Genomic DNA, 27,483 nt, shown 5'->3' on the forward strand with positions numbered 1-27,483 from the left:
TTTCTTTTTTCACTTCTGCAGATCCACCGGGTCCACCTTCAAACCTACGAGTGATTGATACTACAAAAACCAGTGCTTCTTTAACATGGGGCAAGCCTCATTACGATGGTGGACTTGACATCATTGGCTACATAGTAGAGCATCAAAAGGAAGGGGAGAAAGAATGGGTAAAAGACACAACAGGAACTGCTTTAAGAATCACTGAATTTGTTGTTGCTAATCTCCAGCCAGGAGTCAAATACAATTTTAGAGTCATTGCTCTCAATGCTGTGGGTCCTGGTGAACCAGCACAAATCCCAAATGTTGAAATCAAGGATCGGGAAATGATTCCTGATTTCGAATTAGATGCTGAGCTGCGAAGAACACTTGTTGTTAGAGCTGGACTGACTATTCGGATATTTGTGCCAATCAAAGGTCGTCCAACGCCTGAAGTGACATGGATGAAGGATGATATCCCGCTTAAAGGACGTGCCAACATTGAAAATACAGACTCTTTTACTCTTCTAATTATGACAGAGTGCAATAGGTATGATGCTGGAAAATACATAATGACCCTTGAAAATGCTGCAGGTAAGAAAACTGGCTTTGTAAATGTAAAAGTCTTGGATACACCAGGACCACCAATAAATCTTAAGCCGAGGGAAATAACTAAAGACAGCATCACCCTGCACTGGGATATGCCTCTATTGGATGGTGGCTCACGTATAACAAATTATATTGTTGAAAAACGTGAAGCAACACGAAAGGCATATTCAACAGTCACCACCAACTGCCAGAAATGTTCCCTTAGGATTCCAAATTTGGTTGAAGGATGTGAATATTATTTCAGAGTGCTGGCTGAAAATGAGTTTGGGATTGGTGAACCAGCTGAAACTGCAGAACCTGTAAGAGCGTCTGAAGCACCATCACCACCTGAGAGCCTCAATATTATGGACATAACAAAGAGCACAGTGAGCCTTGCTTGGCCAAAGCCAGAACATGATGGTGGTAGCAAGATCACTGGTTATATAATTGAGGCACAGAAGAAAGGTTCCACTCAATGGACACACATAGCAACTGTGAAAACATTAGACTATGTAGTGAAGAATCTAACTGAAAGTGAAGAATATACTTTCCAAGTTATGGCAGTTAATAGTGCTGGAAGAAGTGATCCAAGAGAGAGCAGACCAGTTGTTGTTAAAGAGCAGCTGATGCTTCCTGAATTTGACCTCCGTGGAATTTACCAAAAATTGGTCATTGCCAGAGCTGGTGACAATATAAAAATTGAGATTCCTGTGCTTGGTCGTCCAAGACCAACTGTGACGTGGAAAAAAGAAGACCAGCTGATTAAACAGACACAAAGGGTAAACTTTGAAAACACCACAACTGCAACCATATTAAACATCAATGAATGCACAAGAAATGACAGTGGTCGATATCCCCTGTCAGCTAAAAATATTGTTGGAGAAGTTAGTGATGTGATCACTGTCCAGGTTCATGATATTCCTGGCCCTCCTACTGGACCAATCAAATTTGATGAAGTTTCATCTGACTTTGTAATTTTCTCTTGGGAACCTCCTCAGAATGATGGAGGGGTACCAATAAGTAACTATGTTGTAGAAATGCGTCAGACTGACAGTACCACATGGACTGAGTTAGCAACCACTGTTATACGTACCATGTTTAAAGCTACTCATCTTACTACTGGAGTTGAGTATCAGTTCCGTGTTAAAGCTCAGAACAGATATGGAAAAGGTCCAGCCATCTTATCAGAGCCTGTAATTGCCAACTATCCATTTAAGGTTCCTGGGCCTCCAGGTACTCCTCAGGTGATTTCAGTCACAAAAGAGTCGATGACCATTAGCTGGAATGAGCCTGTTAGTGATGGTGGAAGTCCAATTATGGGATATCATGTTGAAAGAAAAGAACGAAATAGCATTCTTTGGCAGACTGTAAATAAAGCATTGGTGGTAGGCAATATCTTTAAGTCAACTGGACTTACCGATGGCATTGCATATGAATTCCGAGTTATAGCAGAAAATATGGCTGGCAAGGGTAAACCAAGCAAACCATCTGATCCAATGTTTGCTCTGGACCCTATAGATCCACCTGGTAAACCAGTACCTCTCAACATTACAAGACATGCAGTAACACTTAAGTGGACTAAACCAGAATATAATGGAGGTTTTAAGATAACTGGTTACACTGTTGAAAAGAGAGACCTTCCTAATGGTCGTTGGCTAAGGGCTAACTTCAGCAATATACTAGAAACAGATTTTACTGTAAGCGGTTTAACAGAAGATGCTGCTTATGAATTCCGTGTGATTGCCAGAAATGCTGCTGGTGCAGTTAGTCAGCCGTCTGAGCCATCAGATGCAATCACATGTAGAGATGACATTGAAGCACCCAGAATAATGGTGGATGCTAAATACAAGGACACTTTAGTACTGAAAGCAGGTGAAGTTTTCAGACTTGAAGCTGATGTTGCAGGTCGACCACCACCAACCTTGACATGGACAAAAAATGAAAAAGAGCTCGAGGATACAGCAAAATTAGAAATAAAAACAGCAGATTTCTCTACTGTTCTCCTCAACAAGGATTCTACCAGAAGAGATGGTGGTGCATATACGCTTACTGCTTCTAATCTTGGTGGCTTTGCAAAGCATATCTTCAACGTTAAAGTTCTTGATAGACCAGGTCCACCTGAAGGGCCTTTGGCTGTGTCTGAGGTTACAAGTGAAAAATGTGTACTGTCATGGTTACCACCACTGGATGATGGAGGAGCAAAGATTGACCACTATGTGGTTGAAAAAAGAGAAACGAGCAGACTGGCATGGACAAACGTGGCCTCAGAAGTTCCTGTAACTAAACTGAAGGTTACTAACCTATTAAAAGGCAATGAATATATATTCCGTGTAATGGCTGTCAACAAATATGGAGTTGGTGAAGTCCTGGAGTCAGAGCCTATTCTTGCAGTAAATCCATATGTGCCACCTGATCCACCCAAAACACCTGAAGTTACAGCAATTGCAAAAGATTCTATGATTGTCTGTTGGGGACGTCCTGATTCTGATGGCGGAAGCCCAATAACCAATTACATTGTAGAACGCCGTGACAGAGCTGGACTACGCTGGGTGAAATGTAACAAACGGGTTGTTACAGACTTACGCTATAAAGTATCTGGACTGACAGAAGGGCATGAGTACGAATATAGAATAATGGCTGAAAATGCTGCTGGAATTAGTGAACCAAGTCCCACCAGTCAATTTTATAAAGCTTGTGATACTGTGTTTAAGCCTGGTCCACCAGGTAATCCTCGTGTCTTGGACACTAGCAAGTCATCAATTACAGTAGCTTGGAATAAACCAATATATGATGGTGGCTCAGAAATCACAGGTTATATGGTTGAGATAGCACGACCGGAAGAAGATGAATGGAAAATTGTAACTCCATCAGCAGGATTGAAGGCTACTTCCTTTACCATCACAGATCTCAAAGAAAACCAGGAGTATAAGATCCGAATATATGCCATGAATTCTGAAGGTATTGGAGAACCAGCCCTTGTTCCTGGATCACCAAAGGCTGAAGAAAGGATGCTACCTCCTGAGATTGAACTTGATGCAGAACTACGTAAAGTTGTCATTATCAGAGCCTGCTGTACTTTAAGACTCTTTGTCCCAATCAAAGGAAGACCAGCGCCTGAAGTGAAATGGACAAGAGAGCATGAAGAGTCTTTAGATAAAGCTACTATTGAATCAACAAGTTCGTATACTCTACTTACTGTTGGAAATGTAAATAGATTTGATAGTGGCAAGTATATACTGACAATAGAAAATAGTTCAGGCAGTAAATCAGCATTTGTAAATGTCAGGGTTCTTGATACCCCTGGAGCACCACAAGATTTGAAAATAAAAGAAGTCACAAAATCATCTGTTACACTCACATGGGAGCCTCCCCTCATAGATGGCGGCTCAAAAATAAACAATTATATAGTTGAAAAACGTGAGTCAACAAGAAAAGCTTATTCAACTGTTATTGCCAATTGTCACAAAACCAGCTGGAAAGTAGACAACCTTCAGGAAGGCTGCAACTATTATTTCAGAGTCCTAGCTGAAAATGAATATGGAATAGGCCTTCCAGCTGAAACTGCAGAATCGGTGAAAGTGTCAGAAAGACCATTGCCCCCAGGAAAGATAACTTTGCTGGACGTGACAAGAAATAGTGTATCTTTGTCATGGGAAAAACCTGAACATGATGGAGGTAGCAGAATTACGGGCTACATCGTAGAAATGCAAAGCAAAGGCAGCGAAAAGTGGACTACTTGTGCTACAGTAAAAGTTACTGAAGCCACTATAACTGGACTGATACAAGGGGAGGAATATTCCTTCCGTGTTTCAGCTCAGAATGAAAAAGGTATCAGTGATCCTCGACAACTGGGCATACCTGTTGTTGCGAAAGATCTTGTGATTCCACCAGCTTTCAAGCTCTTGTTCACCACTTTCAGTGTTCTAGCAGGAGAGGAATTAAAGGTTGATGTTCCATTTATTGGTCGACCCAAACCAGCTGTATTATGGCATAAAGACAATGTGCCACTGAAACAGACTACTAGAGTAAATGCAGAAAGTTCAGAAAACAGCACATTGCTAACAATAAAAGAAGCCTGTAGAGATGATGTCGGACCATATTTAGTCAAACTTACAAATTCTGCAGGGGAAGCTACTGAAACTCTTAATATTGTTGTCCTTGATAAACCAGGACCTCCCACTGGACCAGTAAAGATAGATGAAGTAACTGCAGATAATATTACCATTTCCTGGCAACCACCAAAATATGATGGTGGCAGCTCTATCAATAATTATATTGTAGAAAAACGGGATACTTCTACTACTGTCTGGCACATTGTGTCAGCTACTGTTGCCAGAACAACAATAAAAGCATGTAGATTAAAGACGGGAAGTGAATATCAGTTCAGAATTGCAGCTGAAAACAGGTATGGAAAGAGCACATATCTCACATCGGAGTCTGTTGTAGCCCAATATCCATTTAAAGTTCCTGGTCCACCAGGAACACCTTTTGTATCAGCTCGCTCAAAAGATAGTATGGTGGTACAGTGGCATGAACCTGTCAATGATGGAGGTAGCAAGATCATTGGGTATCATCTGGAACGCAAAGAAAGAAATAGCATCCTCTGGGTTAAACTAAATAAAACAGTTGTTCCTGATACTAAATTTAAGACAACTGGCCTTGAAGAGGGACTTGAATATGAGTTCAGGGTTTATGCAGAAAACATTGTAGGTATTGGAAAGGCAAGTAAGACGTCTGAATGTTACACAGCACATGACCCATGTGATCCTCCAGGTCGTCCAGAACCTATAATTGTCACAAGGAATTCAGTATCCCTTCAGTGGAAAAAACCTGAATATGATGGTGGAAGTAAAATCACAGGCTACATTGTTGAAAAGAAGGAGTTACCAGATGGTCGCTGGATGAAAGCAAGCTTTACAAATGTCATTGAGACCGAGTTTACAGTAACTGGCCTAGTGGAAAATCAGAGATATGAGTTCCGTGTCATAGCAAGAAATGCTGCAGGTGTTTTCAGTGAACCATCTGAAAGCTCAGGGGCAATCACTGCCAAAGATGAAGTAGAACCACCTCATATAAGTATGGATCCAAAATATAAAGAAACAATAACAGTAAATGCTGGTGAGTCATTCAAGATTGATGCTGATGTTTATGGCAAACCATTACCTTCCATTCAGTGGCTGAAAGGTGACCAGGAGTTAACAAATACAGCTCATTTAGAAATAAAAAGCACAGATTTTGCAACAAGCCTCAGTGTAAAAGAAGCTATTCGTGTGGATAGTGGCCATTATGTGTTGCTGGCAAAGAACGTTGCAGGTGAAAAAACAGCTTCTGTTCATGTAAAAGTTCTTGATAGACCTGGGCCACCTGAAGGACCTGTTAATATAACAGGAGTTACTGCTGAAAAATGCATGTTGGCTTGGAAACCCCCACTACAGGATGGTGGTAGTAATATTTCGCACTACATTGTAGAAAGAAGAGAAACCAGCCGCTTAGTTTGGACTGTAGTGGATTCCAATGTGCAAACTCTTAGTTGCAAAGTTACAAAACTTTTGGAAGGGAATGAATATGTGTTCCGTATAATGGCTGTAAACAAATATGGTGTTGGTGAACCTCTTGAATCTGAACCAGTAATTGCCAAGAACCCATTTGTTGTGCCACTTCCACCAAATGCCCCAGAAGTCTCAGCCATTACCAAGGATTCAATGATTGTTACATGGGAAAGACCAGCCTCAGATGGTGGTAGTGAAATTTTGGGATATGTTCTTGAAAAACGAGATAAAGAAGGCATTCGCTGGACAAGATGTAACAAGCGTTTGGTTAGTGAATTGCGATACAGGGTTACTGGACTTATAGAAAACCATGATTATGAATACAGAGTCTCAGCTGAAAATGCTGCTGGTCTTAGTGAACCAAGTCTGCCTTCTGCTTACTATAAGGCTTGTGATCCTATTTACAAGCCTGGCCCACCTAATAATCCCAAAGCAATAGATGTGACAAGAGCTTCAGTTTTCCTTTCATGGGGCAAACCAATCTATGATGGTGGCAGTGAAATCCAGGGATACATTGTTGAAAAATGTGATGTAAGTGTTGGTGACTGGACCATGTGTACCCCACCTACTGGAATCAAGAAAACAAATATGGAAGTAGAAAATGTATTAGAAAAACATGAATATAAATTCCGTATCTGTGCTGTGAATAAAGCTGGAGTTGGAGAGCATGCTGATGTTCCTGGTTCTATTGTTGTTGAAGAAAAATTAGAAGCTCCAGACCTTGACCTTGAGCTAGACTTACGGAAAATTGTAAACATTAGGGCAGGTGGTTCCTTAAGATTATTTGTTCCTATTAGAGGGCGGCCAACACCTGAAGTTAAATGGGGTAAAATGGATGGAGAGATCAGAGAAGCAGCTGTTATTGATATTACCAGCAGCTTCACTTCCCTTGTTCTTGACAATGTTAACAGATTTGATAGTGGAAAATACACTCTTACTTTAGAAAACAGTAGTGGAATGAAGTCTGCCTTTGTCAGTGTAAGAGTATTGGACACACCAAGTCCACCTGTTAACCTAAAAATTAAGGAGATCACCAAAGACTCTGTCTCACTTTCATGGGAACCACCCCTACTGGATGGGGGAGCTAAAATAAAAAATTACATTGTTGAAAAGCGTGAAGCAACAAGAAAGGCCTATGCAGCTGTTGTAACAAATTGCCACAAGACATCATGGAAAATAGACCAGCTCCAGGAAGGCTGCAATTATTACTTCAGAGTCACTGCTGAAAACGAATTTGGAATTGGTGTTCCTGCAGAAACCACGGACCCAATTAAAGTTGCTGAAGTTCCTCAGCCTCCAGGGAAAATAACAGTGGATGATGTTACAAGGAATAGTGTATCACTAAACTGGACAAAACCAGAACATGATGGTGGTAGCAAAATCTTACAATATATTGTTGAGATGCAAGTAAAGGGCAGTGAGAAATGGTCAGAATGTGCCCGTGTAAAAGCACTTGAAGCACTGATTACTAATCTAACTCAAGGAGAAGAATATCTATTTAGAGTAATAGCTGTAAATGAGAAAGGCAAAAGTGATCCACGATCTCTTGCAGTTCCAGTCACTGCAAAAGACCTTGTTATTGAACCAGATGTAAGACCTGCATTCTACAGTTACAATGTGCAGGTGGGACAAGATCTAAAAATAGAAATACCAATTTCTGGTCGACCTAAACCAGCCGTTACTTGGACAAAAGATGAACAACCATTAAAGCAGACAACACGAGTTAATGTTAGTGATTTGCCTAATCTCACTGTACTGAATATTAAAGAAACAAACAAAGAGGACAGTGGCACGTATGGAATCACTGTTGCTAATGTTATTGGACAAAAGTCTGCATCTGTTGAAATTATAACACTAGACAAGCCTGATCCTCCAAGAGGGCCTGTAAAGTTTGATGATATTAGTGCTGAAAGCATTACATTGTCCTGGAATCCTCCATTGTATACAGGTGGCTGTCAAATCACCAACTACATTGTTCATAAGAGAGATACAACAACCACTGTATGGGAAACTGTTTCAGCTGCTGTTGCAAGAACTACTCTGAAGGTGACTAAACTGAAAACTGGCACAGAATATCAATTTAGAATATTCGCTGAAAATAGGTATGGACAGAGCTTTGCCTTGGAATCTGAGCCTGTTGTAGCTCAGTACCCCTATAAAGAACCAGGTCCTCCTGGCACGCCCTTTGTGACGACAGTAACGAAAGACTCTATGATTGTGCAGTGGCATGAACCAGTTAATGATGGTGGAAGTAAAGTTTTGGGTTACCATCTTGAGAGAAAGGAAAGAAACAGCATTTTATGGACAAAAATAAACAAGACCATTATTCAGGACACATATTATAAGACAACTAACCTTGAAGAAAGCATTGAATATGAATTTAGGGTTTCTGCAGAAAATGTTGTTGGTGTAGGAAAAACAAGCAAGGTTTCAGAGTGCTATGTAGCCCGAGACCCCTGTGATCCTCCAGGATGCCCAGAAGCCATAATTGTTAAAAGAAGTTCAATTACTCTACAGTGGACCAAACCAGAATATGACGGAGGTAGCAAGATTACTGGTTATATCATAGAGAAACGTGACTTGCCTGATGGTCGTTGGATGAAAGCCAGCTTCACAAATATAATTGAAACTCAATTCACTGTAACAGGGCTTACTGAAGATCAAAGATATGAATTTAGAGTCATTGCAAAGAATGCTGCAGGTGCAATAAGCAAACCTTCTGATAGCACAGGACCAATAACAGCAAAGGATGAAGTTGAGCTTCCAAGAATCTCAATGGATCCAAAATATAAAGATACAGTTGTTGTAAATGCTGGAGAAATGTTCAAACTGGAAGCCGATGTCTATGGAAAACCACTGCCTACCATTAAGTGGTTCAAAGGAGAAAAGGATCTTGAAGAAACTGCTAGATGTGAGATAAAGAACACTGATTTCAAGGCATTAGTTGTTGTAAAAGATGCCATTAGAGTTGATGGAGGACAGTACATTTTACAAGCATCTAACATTGCAGGAACAAAGTCAGTACCGGTGAATGTAAAAGTATTGGACAGACCAGGTCCACCAGAAGGTCCAGTTCAGGTTACTGGAATTACTTCTGAAAAATGTTCTTTGTCATGGAATCCACCACTCCATGACGGTGGTAGTGACATTTCTCACTATATTGTTGAGAAGAGAGAAACTAGCCGCCTTGCTTGGACTGTTGTTGTTTCAGATGTTGTGGCTACAATGGTGAAAGTAACAAAACTTTTAGAAGGTAATGAGTATATTTTCCGTATAATGGCAGTTAATAAATACGGTATTGGTGAGCCTCTGGAGTCTGTCCCAGTACTGATGAAAAATCCATTTGTGGTTCCTGGTCCACCAAAGGCATTGGAAATTACCAACATTGCAAAGGATTCTATGACTGTCTGCTGGAGCAGGCCACATAGTGATGGAGGCAGTGAAATTATTGGTTACATTGTAGAAAAGCGAGACAGAGCTGGCATCAGATGGACAAAATGTAATAAGCGCCGAATAACAGATTTGCGATTACGAGTCACTGGACTAACAGAAGATCATGAGTATGAATTCAGAGTATCTGCTGAAAATGCTGCCGGATGTGGTGAACCAAGCCAAGCTTCTCCTTATGTTAAAGCTTGTGACCCTGTGTTCAAGCCTGGTCCACCCACTAATGGTCATGTTGTTGATACTACCAAAAATTCAATTACACTTGCTTGGGGTAAACCTATTTATGATGGTGGTAGTGAAATCCAAGGATACATTGTAGAGTTCTGTAAAGCAGATGAAGAAGAATGGACAGTAGCTACTCCACAGACAGGGCTGCGTGTCACTCGTTTTGAGATTAGAAAACTTATTGAACATCAGGAATATAAAGTACGAGTGTGTGCTCTCAATAAAGTTGGTGTAGGAGAGGCTGCACCAGTTCCGGGAACTGTTAAACCAGAGGACAAACTTGATGCTCCTGAACTGGATATTGATTCAGAACTAAGAAAAGGAATAGTGGTTAGAGCTGGTGGATCTGCTAGGATTCACATACCATTCAGAGGACGACCAACACCTGAAATCACATGGTCTCGGGAAGAAGGTGAATTTACAGACAAGGTTCAAGTTGAAAAAGGCATAAACTACACACAACTGTCCATTGATAACTGTGATAGAAATGATACTGGAAAGTACATTCTTAAGTTAGAGAACAGCAGTGGCTCTAAGTCTGCATTTGTTACAGTAAAAGTCCTTGACACACCAGGACCACCACAAAATTTAGTAGTAAAAGATGTTAAGAAAAATTATGTGGTATTATCTTGGGAACTACCTGCTAATGATGGCGGTGCCAAAATAAAGAACTATATAATTGACAAACGTGAGTCAACCAGAAAAGCATATGCAAATGTGAGTGCTAAATGTGGCAAAACAAGCTTTAAAGTTGAAAACCTTACAGAAGGAGCAACTTATTACTTCAGAGTTATGGCTGAAAATGAATTTGGAATTGGTATTCCAGCTGAAACTCTAGATGTAGTGAAAGCCTCAGAGCCACCTTTGCCTCCTGGGAAAATCAGTCTCACTGATGTGACTCACACCAGTGCATCACTTATGTGGGAGAAACCTGAACATGATGGGGGTAGCAGAATTTTGGGGTACACAGTTGAAATGCAGCCAAAAGGAATAGAAAAATGGAGTGCTGTCACTGAGACCAAAGTGTGCAATGCAGTGGTATCAGGTTTGAGTTCAGGTCAAGAATATCAGTTCCGTGTGATTGCCTACAATGAAAAAGGAAAAAGTGATCCGAGAGCACTTGCAATTCCTGTGATAGCTAAAGATTTGACAATTGAGCCAAGTTTCAAGCTGACGTTTAACACTTACAGCGTGCAGGCTGGAGAAGATCTTAAGATAGAAGTGCCATTTATAGGCCGTCCCACCCCCAAGATTACTTGGATGAAAGATGAGGAACCACTTAGACAGACAACCAGGTTAAATGTGCATGACACACCAACATCTACTATCTTACATATTAAAGAAAGCAACAAGGATGACTTTGGCAAATATACGGTAACAGCATCAAACACAGCAGGCACAGCAACAGAGCACCTGAGCATAATTGTACTTGAAAAGCCAGGCCCTCCACGAGGACCTGTCCACTTTGATGAAGTTAGTGCAAACTTTGTTGTCTTATCATGGGATACACCAGACTATACTGGAGGCTGCCAGATAACCAACTACATTGTAGAGAAACGTGATACAACCACCACCACTTGGCAGATGGTATCAGCAACAGTTGCAAGAACAACAATCAAAGTAGCAAATCTTAAAACAGGTTCTGAATACCAATTTAGAATTTGTGCTGAAAACAGATATGGAAAGAGCTCTCCACTGGATTCTAAACCAGTTGTTGTGCAATACCCATATAAGGAACCTGGGGCACCTGGAACTCCATTTGTTACATCATCTTCCAAGGACCATATGCTTGTACAGTGGAATGAACCAGTTAACGATGGAGGAAGCAAGGTTCTTGGTTATCATCTAGAGCGTAAAGATAAAAATAGCATTCTTTGGACAAAGTTGAACAAGGCCCCCATTCTAGACACCAAATATAAAACAGATGGCCTTGAAGAAGGTCTTGAATATGAGTTCAGAGTTGCTGCTGAAAACATTGTTGGCATTGGTAAAGTTAGCAAAGTTTCTGAACTATATGTCGCCCGTGATCCATGTGATCCACCTGGCCGCCCAGATCCCATTGTTATTACAAGGAATTATGTTACACTAAACTGGAAAAAACCTGAATATGATGGTGGTAGTAAAATAACTGGATATATTGTAGAAAAGAAAGAACTACCAGAAAGTCGTTGGATGAAAGCCAGCTTTACAAATGTACTAGAAACAGAATTTACAGTAACCGGTCTTGTTGAAAATCAGAGATACGAATTTAGAGTTATTGCAAGAAATGCAGCTGGTAGCTTGAGTGAACCCTCTGAAAGCACAGGGCCAATTACTGCTAGAGATGAAATTGAAGCACCGAGAGCATCATTGGATCCAAAATACAAAGATGTCATTGTCGTCCGTGCTGGAGAAACCTTTGTTCTTGAGGCTGACATCCATGGTAAACCTGCTCCGGACATTACATGGTCAAAAGATGGAAAAGAGCTTGAAGAAACAACTGCAAGAATGGAAATTAAATCTACACTTCAGAGAACAACTCTCACTGTCAAAGACTGTGTTAGAATTGATGGAGGTCACTATACACTTAACCTGAGCAATGTAGGTGGTACAAAATCTATACCAATCACAGTAAAAGTGCTTGACAGGCCAGGACCTCCTGAGGGTCCTTTGAAGGTTACAGGTGTCACTGCAGAAAAATGTTATTTGGCCTGGGCCCCACCTCTACATGATGGTGGTTCTAGTATCTCACATTACATTATTGAGAAGAGAGAGACAAGCAGACTTTCCTGGACACTAGTGGCATCTGATGTGCAAGCTCTTAACCACAAAGTAACAAAGCTTCTTCCAGGCAATGAATATATTTTCCGTGTAATGGCTGTGAACAAATATGGAATTGGGGAACCACTGGAATCTGAGCCTGTTGTAGCTTGTAATCCATACAAACCTCCAGGTCCTCCTTCAGTACCAGAAGTTTCAGCAATCACAAAAGACTCTATGATTGTAACGTGGGGTCGTCCAATAGACAATGGTGGAGCTGAAATTGAAGGTTATATCCTTGAAAAGCGAGACAAAGATGGTATTCGATGGACCAAATGTCATAAGAAAAGGCTAACAGACTTGCGGTTCAGAGTAACTGGACTTACAGATGGGCATTTCTATGAATTCAGAGTTTCTGCTGAAAATGCAGCTGGCGTAGGTGAGCCTAGTGAGCCATCCACTTTTTATCGTGCGTGTGATGCTATATATCCACCAGGACCACCAAGTAATCCAAAGGTGACAGACACTTCCAGATCATCAGTGTCCCTTGCATGGAATAAGCCTATTTATGATGGTGGTGCTCCTATTAAGGGATATATTGTGGAAGTAAAAGAAGCTACTGCTGATGAATGGAATACCTGCACACCACCAACAGGACTACAAGGAAAACAGTTCACTGTAACAAACCTTAAAGAGAACAATGAATACAATTTCCGCATCTGTGCCATTAACGCTGAGGGAGTCGGCGAACCTGCAGTTGTACCGGGTACAGTCATTGCAGCTGACAAAATAGAACCCCCTGAAATTGAACTAGATGCAGATCTCAGAAAAGTTGTCACTGTACGTGCAAGTGGCACGTTACGTCTGTTCGTTACGATCAAAGGAAGACCGGAACCTGAAGTCAAATGGGAAAAAGCAGAAGGCACCATTAGTGACCGTGCTCAGATTGAGGTTACCAGTTCATATACAATGCTCGTCATTGATAACGTAAACAGATTTGACAGTGGCAGATACAACCTGACTTTAGAAAACAATAGTGGTAAAAAATCAGCTTTTGTTAACGTTCGAGTGCTTGATTCCCCCAGTGCACCTGTTAATTTGACAATCAGAGAAGTTAAGAGAGATTCAGTAGCACTGGCCTGGGAACCACCACTTATTGATGGTGGTGCTAAAATTACTAATTACATCATTGAAAAGCGAGAATCCACTAGGAAGGCGTATGCCACAGTCACAAATAACTGCACTAAAAATACCTTCAGAATTGATCAGCTACAGGAAGGATGCATTTACTATTTCCGTGTCTTGGCAGCAAATGAATATGGGGTTGGTTTGCCAGCAGAAACAGCTGAACCAGTTAAGGTTTCTGAACCACCATATCCACCTGGAAAAGTAACGCTTGTAGATGTTACTTGCAACACAGCTACAATTACGTGGGAGAAACCAGAGAGTGATGGTGGCAGTAAAATTACGGGTTATATAGTGGAAATGCAAACTAAAGGAAGTGAAAAATGGAGCACTTGTACCCAAGTTAAGACACTGGAAGCAACAATAACAGGCTTAAGTAAGGGAGAAGAATACACTTTCAGAGTAATTGCTGTTAATGAAAAAGGGAAGAGTGATCCAAGACAACTTGGTGTTCCAGTTGTTGCAAAAGATATTGAAATCCAACCTTCTGCTGAACTTCTTTTCAATACTTTCAGTGTTAAAGCTGGAGATGATCTTAAGATTGATGTGCCAATCAGAGGACGGCCTCCACCAACAGCTAGCTGGAGGAAAGATGGGCAGCCATTACGAGAAACAACTAGGGTAAATGTTCAGACATCAAAAACTTCAACATTCTTAGCCATCAAAGAAGCTTCAAAGGAAGATGTTGGATATTATGAATTATGTATTTCCAACAGTGCTGGATCTAAAACATTTTTTATCACTGTAATTGTTCTTGACAGACCAGGACCTCCATGTGATGTACATATTGACAGTGTTAGTGCAGATAACGTAACTCTATCGTGGAAACCTCCAGAGTATGATGGTGGCTGCACTATTAGCAATTACATTGTGGAGAAGCGAGATACTACCACAACAACATGGGATGTAGTGTCTGCAGCAGTTGCAAGAACATCGATTAAAGTAGTGCGTCTAACCACTGGATCTGAATATCAGTTCCGTGTATGTGCAGAAAACCGCTATGGTAGGAGCACCTATGTTGAGTCTTCCTCTGTTGTTGCCAAGTATCCATTTAAGCCACCTGGTCCACCTGCAACTCCCCAAGTAGTACATGCAACTAAAACTTTCATGACTGTAAGCTGGCATGAACCAGTCAACGATGGAGGTAGTAAGGTTCTTGGATATCATCTTGAAAGAAAAGAAAGAAGCAGCATTCTTTGGACAAAAGTAAACAAAACCCTCATAAGTGACACACAAGTGAAGGTTACTGGCCTTGAAGAAGGACTAATGTATGAATATCGTGTGTATGCTGAAAATATTGCAGGAATAGGCAAATGCAGTAAATCATGTGAGCCAGTTGCTGCAAGAGATCCATGTGATCCTCCTGGTCAGCCAGAAGTTACAAATATTACAAGAACATGTGTCTCATTGTCATGGTCCAAACCAGAATATGATGGTGGAGCTAAGATCACAGGATATATTATTGAACGCAGAGAGCTACCAGATGGCCGTTGGCTAAAGTGCAATTTCACTAATATACAAGAAACTTTCTTTGATGTAACTGGACTTACAGAAGATCAGCGATATGAATTCCGTGTTATCGCAAAGAATGCTGCTGGACTGTTCAGTGAGCCATCTGAAACAACTGGACCTGTGACTGTAAAAGATGATGTTGATGCTCCAAGAATCATGATGGATGTCAAATTCAGAGACATTGTTGTTGTTAAAGCAGGAGAGGTCCTTAAAATCAATGCTGATATTGCAGGACGACCTGCACCTGTGATTTCATGGACAAAGGATGGCAAAGAGATTGAGGAAAAAGCAAGAGTTGAAATAGTCTCAACAGATCATACTACTGCAATAACTGTTAAGGACTGCATTCGACGGGACACGGGTCAGTATGTATTAACACTGCAGAATGTTGCAGGGACAAGATCTTTGGCTGTTAACTGCAAAGTACTTGATAGACCTGGTCCGCCAGCAGGCCCATTAGAAATAACTGGTATTACTGCTGAAAAGTGCCACCTGTCTTGGGGACCTCCACAAGAAAATGGAGGTGCAGATATTGATTATTACATTGTAGAAAAACGTGAGACCAGTAGAATCGCATGGACACTTTGTGAAGGAGAGCTTAGAACAACATCCTGTAAAGTAACAAAACTGCTAAGAGGAAATGAATACATTTTCAGAGTTATGGGTGTTAACAAATATGGTGTTGGTGAAGCTTTGGAGAGTTATGCAGTCAAGGCCCTAGATCCATTTACAGTTCCAAATCCACCTAACTCTTTAGAGATAACCAGCGTAACCAAGGATTCCATGACCCTGTGCTGGGCAAGGCCCGACAGTGATGGAGGAAGTGAGATCTCTGGATACATAGTTGAAAGACGTGAGAAAAATAGCCTACGATGGATCCGTGTAAACAAAAAGCCAGTTTATGATCTAAGACTGAAGTCATCAGGTCTTCGAGAAGGATGTGAATATGAATATCGGGTTTATGCAGAAAATGCTGCTGGTCTGAGTCTTCCAAGTGACACTTCTCCTTTGATTCGGGCAGAAGATCCTGTTTTCATGCCATCTCCTCCATCTAAACCTAAGATTCTGGATTCAACAAGATCAAATATAACAATTGGATGGACAAAGCCATTATTTGATGGAGGTGCCCCTGTAACTGGATACACAGTTGAATACAAGAAAACTGATGAAACTGACTGGTCAATAGCTATTCAGAATTTAAGAGGCACAGAGTACACTGTAATTGGGCTAACATCAGGGTCTGAATATGTCTTCAGAGTAAGATCTATCAACAAAGTTGGTGCTAGTGATCCAAGTGAAGTCTCAGAACCTCACGTAGCAAAGGAAAGAGAAGAAGAACCCGCTTTTGATATTGACAGTGAAATGCGAAAGACTTTAATTGTAAAGGCTGGTGAATCTTTTACAATGACCGTACCTTTCAGGGGAAAACCAGTCCCAAATGTAATGTGGAGTAAACCAGAGACAGATCTCCGTACACGAGCATCTATTGATTCTTCAGATTGTTGTACCTCACTTACCATTGAGAAAGCAACAAGAAATGATTCTGGAAAATATACTTTAACATTACAAAATGTCCTGAGCACAGCTACCTTGACTTTAGTTGTCAAAGTTCTTGATTCCCCTGGACCTCCATCTAATATTGCTGTAAGAGATGTAACAAAAGACTCTGCAGTGCTATTCTGGGATGTTCCTGAAAATGATGGCGGTGCTCCTGTGAAGAACTATTATATTGAAAAACGTGAGGCAAGCAAGAAGGCTTGGGTCACTGTAACCAACAATTGCCATCGCCTTTCCTATAAAGTTACCAGTCTTCAAGAAGGTGCCATTTACTACTTCAGAGTCTCGGGAGAAAATGAATTTGGTGTTGGCGTACCCACTGAGACCAAAGAAGGAGTTAAAATAACAGGTTAGTTTCAAAAATAAAAATATTTAGCATAAGTTACACATCTATGCTTAAAATATTTAACACAAAATAATTATTTCCAATAATAATCTAAGTTGTTAAGTTTTATACAGCACCAGAGATGTGCAGATGGGTTTTACAAATATCAGTGAAAACTAGTAAAACTTATACTTTAAATATTGCAAGTACGGAAGTATAAAAAAAATCCATTCTTACGTATATGGTTAAAGTACATACTTTTCTCAATTAAAATGACAGTTCTGCCAAAGTAAGATGAAAATGTATGTTGCATTGATTATCCTGTTATGTTGAATCTTTTTATCTCAGAAAAACCAAGCCCGCCAGAAAAGCTTGGAGTAACTGGTGTTACGAAAGACAGTGTTTCTTTATCATGGCTGAAACCAGAACATGATGGTGGAAGCAAAATTCTGAGCTATGTAATTGAAGCACTTGAAAAAGGACAGCAAAAATGGGTTAAATGTGCAGTTGTGAAGACAACTAATCATATTGTCCATGGTCTCAAAGAGAATGTTGACTACTTCTTCAGAGTATGTGCAGAAAATCAAGCTGGTCTAAGTGATCCCAAAGAACTCCTGCTCCCTGTTACAGTGAGAGAACAACTGGGTATGTCTGGTGACATTAAAATGAATGATGAAATGTTTGCATAAATTAAATGGGATGTTTGTTTAGAAACACATACATTTTTAATGTTTTGGCAATGTTTTGTTTTTCAGAATCTCCTGAGGTGGACATGAAGGGCTTCCCACATAATACTGTGTACATTAGAGCAGGATCGAATCTAAAGGTTGAAATTCCAATTTCAGGAAAACCACTGCCAAAGATAACATTATCCAGAGATGGAGTTCCATTGAAAGCAACCATGAGATTTAATACAGAAACCACAGCAGAAAGTATCATCATTAACCTTAAAGAAAGTATGGCTGCTGATGCTGGTAGATATGACATCACTGCTGCCAACTCCAGTGGAACCACGAAATCATTTATTAACATTGTTGTGCTAGACAGACCAGGTCCTCCAGTTGGTCCTGTTGTTGTTAGTGATATCACTGAAAGCAGCGTAACTCTCAGATGGCAGCCCCCGCACAATGATGGTGGAAGTCAAGTTACCAATTATATTGTGCTGAAAAGAGAAACAAGTACTGCGGCTTGGTCTGAGGTGTCTGCAACAGTTGCTAGAAGCATTATTAAAGTAATGAAATTAACAACAGGAGAGGAATACCAATTCCGCATCAAAGCTGAAAACCGCTTTGGAATCAGTGACCACATTGATTCACAGTGTGTAACTGTTAAGCTCCCATATAGTAAGTCATACATTTCTCACGTAACATTTTTGCTGTTGCTTTTAATGTTTTAAAGGATGCATTAACTGCTTCTTTTAATGTCTCTAGCAACACCTGGACAACCTTCCACGCCATGGGTCACCAGTGTCACCCGAGACAGCATCACTGTTGGATGGCATGAACCAGTCACTAATGGCGGCAGTGCAGTCATTGGATATCATTTGGAAATGAAAGATAGGAACAGTATTTTATGGCAGAAAGCTAACAAGACCCTTATTCGCACAACTCACTTCAAAGTAACCACAGTCAGCACTGGACTTATCTATGAATTCAGGGTCTATGCAGAAAATGCGGCTGGCATTGGAAAAGCAAGCCATCCTTCTGATCCAGTTCTTGCAATTGATGCTTGTGGTGTGTATATTTCAGGGGGGAAAAATCAGCATTTTTCAGTAATGTTTTCATTTTAATGCTCTTTCCTATACAATAAGCCATCAGACAGTGCTAGTACTGCTGTTAATTTTTAATGCTATTGTTTCTTTTTCTTACTACAGAACCTCCAAGAAATGTTCGTGTTACAGATATTTCCAAGACTTCTGTGAGTCTTTCTTGGACAAAACCATCTTATGATGGTGGAAGCAAGATCACTGGTTATATTGTTGAGAAACGTGATCTTCCAAATGGCAGATGGACAAAGGGCAGTTTTACCAATGTCATTGAGACTCAGTTTACTGTATCTGGACTAACCCAAAATTCTCAGTATGAATTCCGTATCTTTTCTAAGAATGCCGTTGGTTCCATTAGCAATCCATCAGATGTTTTAGGTCCTATCACGTGTGTTGATACATATGGTAAGAGTTTTGCAAGTATATAATATTTTGTGATACTTCAGGGCTTAAAACCAGAATTGTTTCATACAACTAGTGCTTGAATCCTCATCTTTAGAAAACAATTGTGGGAAGCTTAGCGTAAAAACTGGACGGTTAACACAGTGCTCTAAGCACTGGGTTTACATTATCAAATCTCTCTTGACAAAAATTCAGCCTGAACAGAGTTGATTGACCCCTTCATCTTCCCAAGGAACTCAAAACTTGAGTTCCATATAGTTGACGTTTTGGGCCACTTGGACAAGATCGAGATTATTTTTGCTGTGTGTGGACATTAAAAAGCATGTGACGCTTTTCAGAGGAGCAGATGTTTGCCCTAGTGTCCTTGGCTACAATATCCTTTCCCTCAAATTTTGTGGAGTACTTGGTGCACCAGTTGTCCTCCAACCTGCAGTACTTCCCCATAGATGTGGATGCTGTTTAGTAACATGTAATTAACATATTACTTAATTTGCAAAGTGTTTGAGATGTTTTGGCCTGAAATGTTTTATGAGCTATTTTTTCTACTTGCATATCTAAAACTGATATTACCACAATATCTAGACACTGCCAAATATTGCAGTGTATGTTATATAGTACCTTATATTCATTACCACTATTATAAATTACTACCATTACCATTTCTACTCTTTTTTTAAGGTGCACCTGAAATTGATGTACCACCGGAATACACAGATTTGGTGAAACACAAAGCTGGTTCTGCAGTTAAATTGAAACTTGGTATCTCTGGCAAGCCCATACCTACAATTGAATGGTTCAGAAATGGCAAAGAGGTACAAACAAGTGCACAAGTGTCGATTGAAAACACAACAGAATTTGCATCTGTTCTCATCAAAGATGCAACTCGTTTTAACAGTGGAAACTATGAATTAAAATTAAAGAATGCCATGGGTTCAGCATCGGCTCACATTAGAGTGCAAATACTTGGTATGTATTGAACTAGAGCAATAGTGTTAGTATATTAAATTAAATAAAGTTGATATAGATATAGATAAATGTCTCATTTTTACTATTCTCCACAGACAAGCCAGGACCTCCAAGTGGACCTATACAATTCAAGACCATCACTGCTGAAAAGATTACCCTAATGTGGGAACCTCCAGTAGATGATGGTGGTGCAACTGTAACACACTACATTGTTGAAAAACGTGAGACAAGTCGGGTAGTATGGTCTTTAATTTCTGAAAAATTAGAGGAATGTGTCATCACTACCACAAAACTCATCAAAGGAAATGAATATGTGTTCCGTGTCCGAGGCGTGAATAAGTTTGGAATTGGAGATCCACTGGAATCTGAACCAGTTATAGCTAAAAATGCATTTGGTAAGAAATTTATAAATTAACTAATACAACAGAATAGTATTGAATGTTTTGTTTTGAAGTGGTACTGAACTACTGTTATTTTTTCTTAATATTTTTTTTCATATAGTTACACCTGGACCACCTAGTGTACCAGAGGTCACTATGATAACCAAGCATTCAATGACAGTAGTGTGGAATAGGCCAACTGTAGATGGAGGTAGTGAAATAAGTGGCTATTACCTTGAGAAACGTGACAAGAAGAGCCTTAGTTGGTTCAAGGTGGTTAAAGAAACAATCCGTGACACCAGACAGAAAGTAACGGGACTAAGTGAAAACAGTGAATACCATTTCCGAGTTTGTGCTGTCAATGCAGCTGGACAAGGTCCATTCTCTGAAGCTTCTGACTTCTACAAAGCTGCAGATCCCATTGGTAAGAAATAATTTTGACAACACAGTTCATTGTTCAAGGGCCAAGTTATAATGGGCAGAAGTTCATGGGATTGGCTGGGGATAACTGAAGACAAATAATATGACTTTTAATATCATTTACAGACAAACCAGGGCCACCAGTTAAGCTAAAGGTTGTGGATACTACTAAGACATCTGTCACCCTTGGCTGGACTAAACCTGCCTATGATGGAGGAAGTGCAATTACCAGCTACACAGTGGAAAAGAGAGAAGGAGAACAAGAAGAATGGACTGTAGTCAGTGCTAGAGGAGAAGTGAGAACAACTGAGTATGTTGTATCACACCTTCAACCTGCAGTCAATTACTTCTTCCGTGTGTCTGCTATAAATTGTGCTGGGCAAGGAGAGCCTATTGAAATGACAGAATCTGTACAAGCAAAAGACATACTTGGTGTGTACTTTAAATTGACCTAGTGGTGGGGTTTTAGTATTTCAAATAATTTTATATTTTGTTTTTCAAATATCAATTATTCATTTTATTTACTTCTGCAGAGGAGCCGGAGATTGACCTGGATGTTGCTCTCAGAACCTCCATTGTAGCTAAAGCAGGTGAAGATGTACAAATAATGATTCCATTCAAAGGAAGACCTCCTCCAACTGTCACATGGAGAAAGGGTGAAAAGAATCTTGGAACTGATGAAAGATACAACATTCAGAACACAGAATCATCCACATTACTGACTATTCCTCAAGTTACCAGGAATGACACAGGAAAATATGTTCTCACAATTGAGAATGGAGTAGGTGAAGCAAAATCTTCATTTGTGAATGTTAAAGTTCTTGATACACCATCAGCGTGCCAGAAATTGCAGCTTAAGCATGTATCTCGTGGCACTGTTACGCTAGTGTGGGAGCCACCACTCATTAATGGTGGTTCTGAAATAACAAATTACGTTATTGAAAAAAGAGATGCCACCAAGAGAGCCTGGTCTACTATTACAACCAAGTGTTCTCATACATCATTTAAGATAACAAACCTGTCAGAGAAAACTTCATTCTTCTTCCGAGTTCTTGCAGAAAATGAAAATGGATTAGGAGAACCTTGTGAGACTTCAGAACCAGTGAAACCTGCAGAAGTGCCTGGTCCTGTAAAGGATCTGTCCATGAAAGATTCTACAAAGACTTCTGTTACCTTACAGTGGAGCAAACCTGACTTTGATGGTGGTAGCATTATATCAGACTATGTTATTGAGAAGAAAATGATTGAAGAAAAAGAATGGTCACATGCTGGCATAAGTAAGACATGTGAATTTGAAGTTGAAAAACTTAAGGAGCTTGCTGTTATGGAATTCAGAGTATCTGCTAAAAATGAAAAGGGATTGAGTGATGCTGTTACTGTTGGACCCATTACAGTAAAAGACTTTGTAATAACACCTGAAGCTGACCTTTCTGATATCCCTGGAGGACAAATTACTGTAAGAATTGGCCATAATATGCACATTGAATTACCATATAAAGGTAAACCCAGACCAACAGTGAGCTGGCTCAAGGACAGCATCCCTCTTAAAGAAAGTGAACAAGTTCGCTTCAAGAAAACTGAAAACAAAATAAGTTTAAGCATCAAGAATGTGAAAAAAGAGAATGGTGGCAAATACACTTTAATTCTCGATAATTCTGTCTGCAGAAAGTCATTTACAATCACAGTCATAACTCTTGGCCCTCCATCGAAACCCAAAGGGCCCATAAGACTAGATGAAATCAAAGCAGACAGTGTTGTTATGTCATGGGATGCTCCTGATGATGATGGAGGAGGAGAAATCACCGGCTATAGCATAGAGAAGAGAGAAACTTCACAAACCAATTGGAAGATGGTGTGTTCTAGTGTTGCTAGGACTACTTTCAAAGTTCCCAACCTGGTTAAAGACACTGAATATCAGTTTAGAGTTCGTGCTGAAAACAGATATGGAGTAAGCCCACCACTTACCTCACCAGATGTTTTAGCAAAACACCAGTTCAGACCACCAGGTCCACCAGGCAAACCTGTTGTGTACAATGTAACAGCTGATGGAATGACAATATCTTGGGATGCTCCTGTTTTTGATGGTGGTTCAGAAATTACTGGATACCATGTTGAAAAGAAAGAAAGAAACAGCATCTTATGGCAGAAAGTTAATGTTTCACCAATATCTGGTAAAGAATACAGAATTATTGGATTGATTGAGGGCCTGGATTATCAATTCCGTGCATATGCTGAAAATTCTGCTGGTCTAAGTCCAGTTAGTGAGCCAAGCAAATTTACATTGGCTGTGTCTCCAGTAGGTGAGTAAACAAGCATTTCACTAAGAAAATGTATATATTGTAGTATATTGTTAGCGATCATGTAGGTCTATAATAAAAATAATCCTGTATCCAATTATTTTCCTTTCAGATCCACCTGGCACTCCTGATTATATTGATATCACTAGGGAAACTGTCACCCTTAAATGGACTGCACCACTGCATGATGGTGGTAGTAAGATTGTGGCCTACAGCATCGAGAAACGGCAAGGAAGTGAGGACCGCTGGCTCAGATGTAATTTTACTGATATCAGTGAATGCCAATACACAGTTACAGGACTTAGCCCAGGTGACCGATATGAGTTCAGGGTGATTGCAAGAAATGCTGTCGGAACAGTCAGCCCACCATCACAATCTTCAGGCTATATAATGACCAGAGATGAATGTGGTAAGCATTATTTATTAACATGTTACTACGTTACACTTTTTAATATGGTAGGTTTCAAATCCAGTTAAGCACCTGGCTGGCCCCTTTAAGCTTGCACTGGGTATATGACCAGCAGACTGGGCAGGGAATGTATAGCACACCATTCAAAAGCAGCAGCCTTTCTCCCATTTCTGCCTCTCTCTCCATGCAGAGGTTGAGCAGAATTAAATGCAAAACCAGAGTCTCCAGTAAGGATTCATAGGATTTGACCAGTCGCTACATTTGGCACCATACTGGGTTTTCTTCTTTAGCATATTGTGAGGAGGGCTTTTTTAGTTTGTTGTTTTCTTGTTTTGATTTGTTTTCGTTTTCCTCTGCTACCTTTGTAGCAAATGTTAGGGCAGCAGTTCTCTGTTCACTGGAATTGGAATCTATCTTGGAATTTACAGTGGGTTCCTGCTCTGTCTACGCTACCATGTTAACAGTTACTTGTGGTTTTGCTACGTCTCGTTGTTGCAACTTTGTCAGTAATTTTGTTAGACCTTACTCCAAAACATTTTGACTTATTTGAGAATTGGCATCAGCTGGGACTCAAGCCTTAGGATATAGATCAGTGAGCTTGTGTGACGTCAGAGGTTTGGTCACTGTGTATTGTAGCTTGCAACTCCTTTTCTTTTTTGAGTCAGGCAGAAGCTTCTATCAACTGTATGGCTTTACAGGTGTTCATAATAAGTAAACCTGACTACAGGGATAAAAGAGAACAGATACATTTAATATTGGATCAAAGGCCTGTGTGTGTCTGTGTCTGTGCCTATGTATATAACTTTATTTTCTTGTTTATTTACTAGGAATGAATGCCTTGCTAAATATGACTGAATGTATATATTTTATTTTATTTTTCTAGTTCCTCCAATAATTGAATTCGGTGCTGAACACTTTGAAGGCCTTACTGTTAAGGCTGGAGAGAGCATTAGACTCAAAGTTTTTATCAAAGGTCGTCCAGTACCTCAAGTCACTTGGTTTAAAGATGGAAAGGAGATTGAAAAGAAGTTGAATATTGAAATAACTAATGTTATTGGATATAGCACTGTCTTTGTTAGAGATGCCAGTCGGGACCATCGTGGTGTATACACAGTAGAAGCCAAGAATTCATCAGGCACCAAAGTGGCTGACATTACAGTCAGAGTACAAGGTACTTTGTAGATCGTTTTAGTAAGCTATTCTTCACAGAGTGTTTATATTGCAAGTGTCAGCACAAATAAATTATAATTCTGATGTTTTATTATCACAGATACCCCAGGAAAAGTTGGTGGACCAATACGATTCACAAATGTTACTGGAGAAAAGATGACTTTATGGTGGGAGCCTCCAGATAATGATGGCTGTGCTGCCATTACCCACTATGTGATTGAAAAACGCGAAACCAGTAGGGTTGCCTGGGCATTAGTTGAAGATAACTGTGAAGCCTGCAGTTACACTGCACTTAAATTAATAAAGGGCAATGAATACCAGTTCCGTGTGTCTGCAGTTAACAAGTTTGGTGTTGGCCGGCCACTAGAATCTGATCCAATTATGGCACAAATACCTTACAGTGAGTTTAATTTATGTTTTGAATAAGTAACTACCATGATACCAAATTTTAGTTCATGTTTTAAGCTCTGTTCCATTTTGCAGCTGTTCCTGATGCACCTGGCATGCCAGAGCCTACGCATGTAACAGGAGACAGTATCACACTCACATGGACTAGACCGAAATCTGATGGCGGAAATGAAATCAACCAGTATATCTTGGAAAGAAGAGAAAAAAAGAGTGTCCGCTGGGTCAGAGTGTCCAGTAAGAGACCCATTGCTGAGACAAGATACAGAGTGACTGGCCTGACTGAAGGCAATGAATATGAATTCCAGGTTATGGCTGAAAATGCTGCAGGAGTAGGACCTCCAAGTGCTGTCTCCAGGCTGATTAAATGTAGAGAACCAGTAAACCCACCAAGTGCACCTACTATTGTCAAAGTGACAGATACGTCAAAGACAAGTGTAAGCTTGGAATGGACCAGGCCAGTTTTTGATGGAGGCATGGAAATAATTGGCTACATCATTGAAATGTGCAAAGCTGATTTAGGAGAGTGGCATAAAGTCAATGCAGAGACTTGTATTGCTACCAAATATACAGTCACTGACTTAGAAGCAGGTGAACACTATAAATTCCGAGTGAGTGCTGTCAACGGTGCAGGCAAGGGAGAAAGTTGTGAAGTTCCTGCTATAGTCCAAGCAACTGACAGACTGTCTTCACCTGAAATTGATATTGATGCAAACTTCAAGCAGACTCACATTGTTAGAGCAGGTGCAACTATTCGTCTGTTTATTGCCTTCTTAGGCAGACCTGTTCCTACTGCCACCTGGTTCAAAGCAGACTCAGACCTTAGTCAGCGTGCTGACATTCACACAACTGACTCATTCAGTACATTGACTGTAGAAAACTGCAATAGAAATGATGCTGGCAAATACACTTTTACTGTGGAAAATAACAGTGGTAGCAAATCTATTACATTTACTGTCAAAGTTCTGGACACACCTGGCCCACCAGGTCCTATTACCTTTAAGGATGTAACCAGGGGTTCTATTACTTTAATGTGGGATGCTCCTGTTTTAGACGGAGGTGCCCGCATCCATCACTACATTGTGGAAAAGCGGGAAGCAAGCCGTCGTAGCTGGCAGGTAGTGAGTTCAAAATGTACTCGTCAAATCTTTAAAGTTACTGATCTTGCAGAAGGTGTGCCATACTACTACCGTGTTTCAGCAGAAAATGAATATGGTGTAGGTGAACCATGTGAATTAACAGAGCCAGTTGTTGCCACTGAGGAGCCTGCTCCACCTAAGAGACTAGATATTATTGATACTACCAAATCTTCTGCAGTGTTGGCTTGGCTGAAACCTGATCATGATGGTGGAAGTCGTATCACTGGATATCTTCTTGAGATGAAACAAAAGGGATCTGACTATTGGGTGGAAGCTGGTCAAACTAAACAACTTACTTTCACAGTTGAAGGTCTTCTAGAGAACAACGAATATGAGTTCCGGGTCAAGGCTAAAAATGATGCAGGCTACAGTGAGCCCAGAGAAGCTTTCTCTTCAGTTATTATTAAAGAGCCACAGATTGAACCAACAGCAGATCTGAGTGGAATAACTAGACAACTTATAACTTGCAAAGCTGGAAGCACCTTTACTATTGATATACCAATTAGTGGGCGACCAGCTCCAAAAGTAACATGGAAGCTTGAAGAAATGAGACTCAAGGAAACAGATAGAGTGACCATCAAAACAACAAAGGATAGAACTACATTGATTGTAAAGGACAGCATGAGAGGTGACTCGGGCAAATATTATTTGACACTTGAAAACACAGCTGGTGTAAAAACATTTGCTGTCACAGTGGTTGTCATTGGAAGACCAGGTGCAATTACTGGCCCTATTGAAATATCATCTATTTCTGCTGAATCCTGTGTCTTATCATGGAAAGAGCCCGAAGATGATGGTGGCACTGATATTACAAACTACATAGTTGAGAAACGAGAATCTGGTACAACAGCATGGCAGCTCATAAATTCCAGTGTGAAACGTACACAGATCAAAGTCACTCATCTCACTAAATACATGGAGTATGTTTTCCGGGTCAGCTCAGAAAACAGATTTGGTGTTAGCAAGCCGATGGAATCTGCACCAATAGTTGCTGAGCATCCATTTGGTAAAAAACCCACACAATTAC

The 27,483-nt window shown here is 40.3% G+C and overlaps 1 protein-coding gene across 3 annotated transcripts in view; it reads left to right on the plus strand.

Moving 5' to 3' along the window:
* Positions 1–27,483, plus strand: part of TTN (titin) — a 330,648-nt gene that overhangs the window by 284,596 nt on the left and 18,569 nt on the right. For all 3 annotated transcript variants that reach the window (XM_075000777.1, XM_075000778.1, XM_075000779.1), the window contains 14 exons: positions 22–17,127; positions 17,452–17,748; positions 17,859–18,446; positions 18,534–18,836; positions 18,977–19,273; positions 19,949–20,236; positions 20,332–20,631; positions 20,738–21,040; positions 21,163–21,468; positions 21,570–23,336; positions 23,446–23,742; positions 24,626–24,913; positions 25,013–25,312; positions 25,396–27,462. In XM_075000777.1, coding sequence (XP_074856878.1) covers positions 22–17,127; positions 17,452–17,748; positions 17,859–18,446; positions 18,534–18,836; positions 18,977–19,273; positions 19,949–20,236; positions 20,332–20,631; positions 20,738–21,040; positions 21,163–21,468; positions 21,570–23,336; positions 23,446–23,742; positions 24,626–24,913; positions 25,013–25,312; positions 25,396–27,462 — 24,507 coding nt within the window. The remainder of the gene's footprint in view (positions 1–21; positions 17,128–17,451; positions 17,749–17,858; positions 18,447–18,533; positions 18,837–18,976; positions 19,274–19,948; positions 20,237–20,331; positions 20,632–20,737; positions 21,041–21,162; positions 21,469–21,569; positions 23,337–23,445; positions 23,743–24,625; positions 24,914–25,012; positions 25,313–25,395; positions 27,463–27,483) is intronic.

This window comes from Carettochelys insculpta, chromosome 8, assembly GCF_033958435.1.
Source record: "Carettochelys insculpta isolate YL-2023 chromosome 8, ASM3395843v1, whole genome shotgun sequence".
NCBI lineage: Eukaryota > Metazoa > Chordata > Testudines > Carettochelyidae > Carettochelys > Carettochelys insculpta.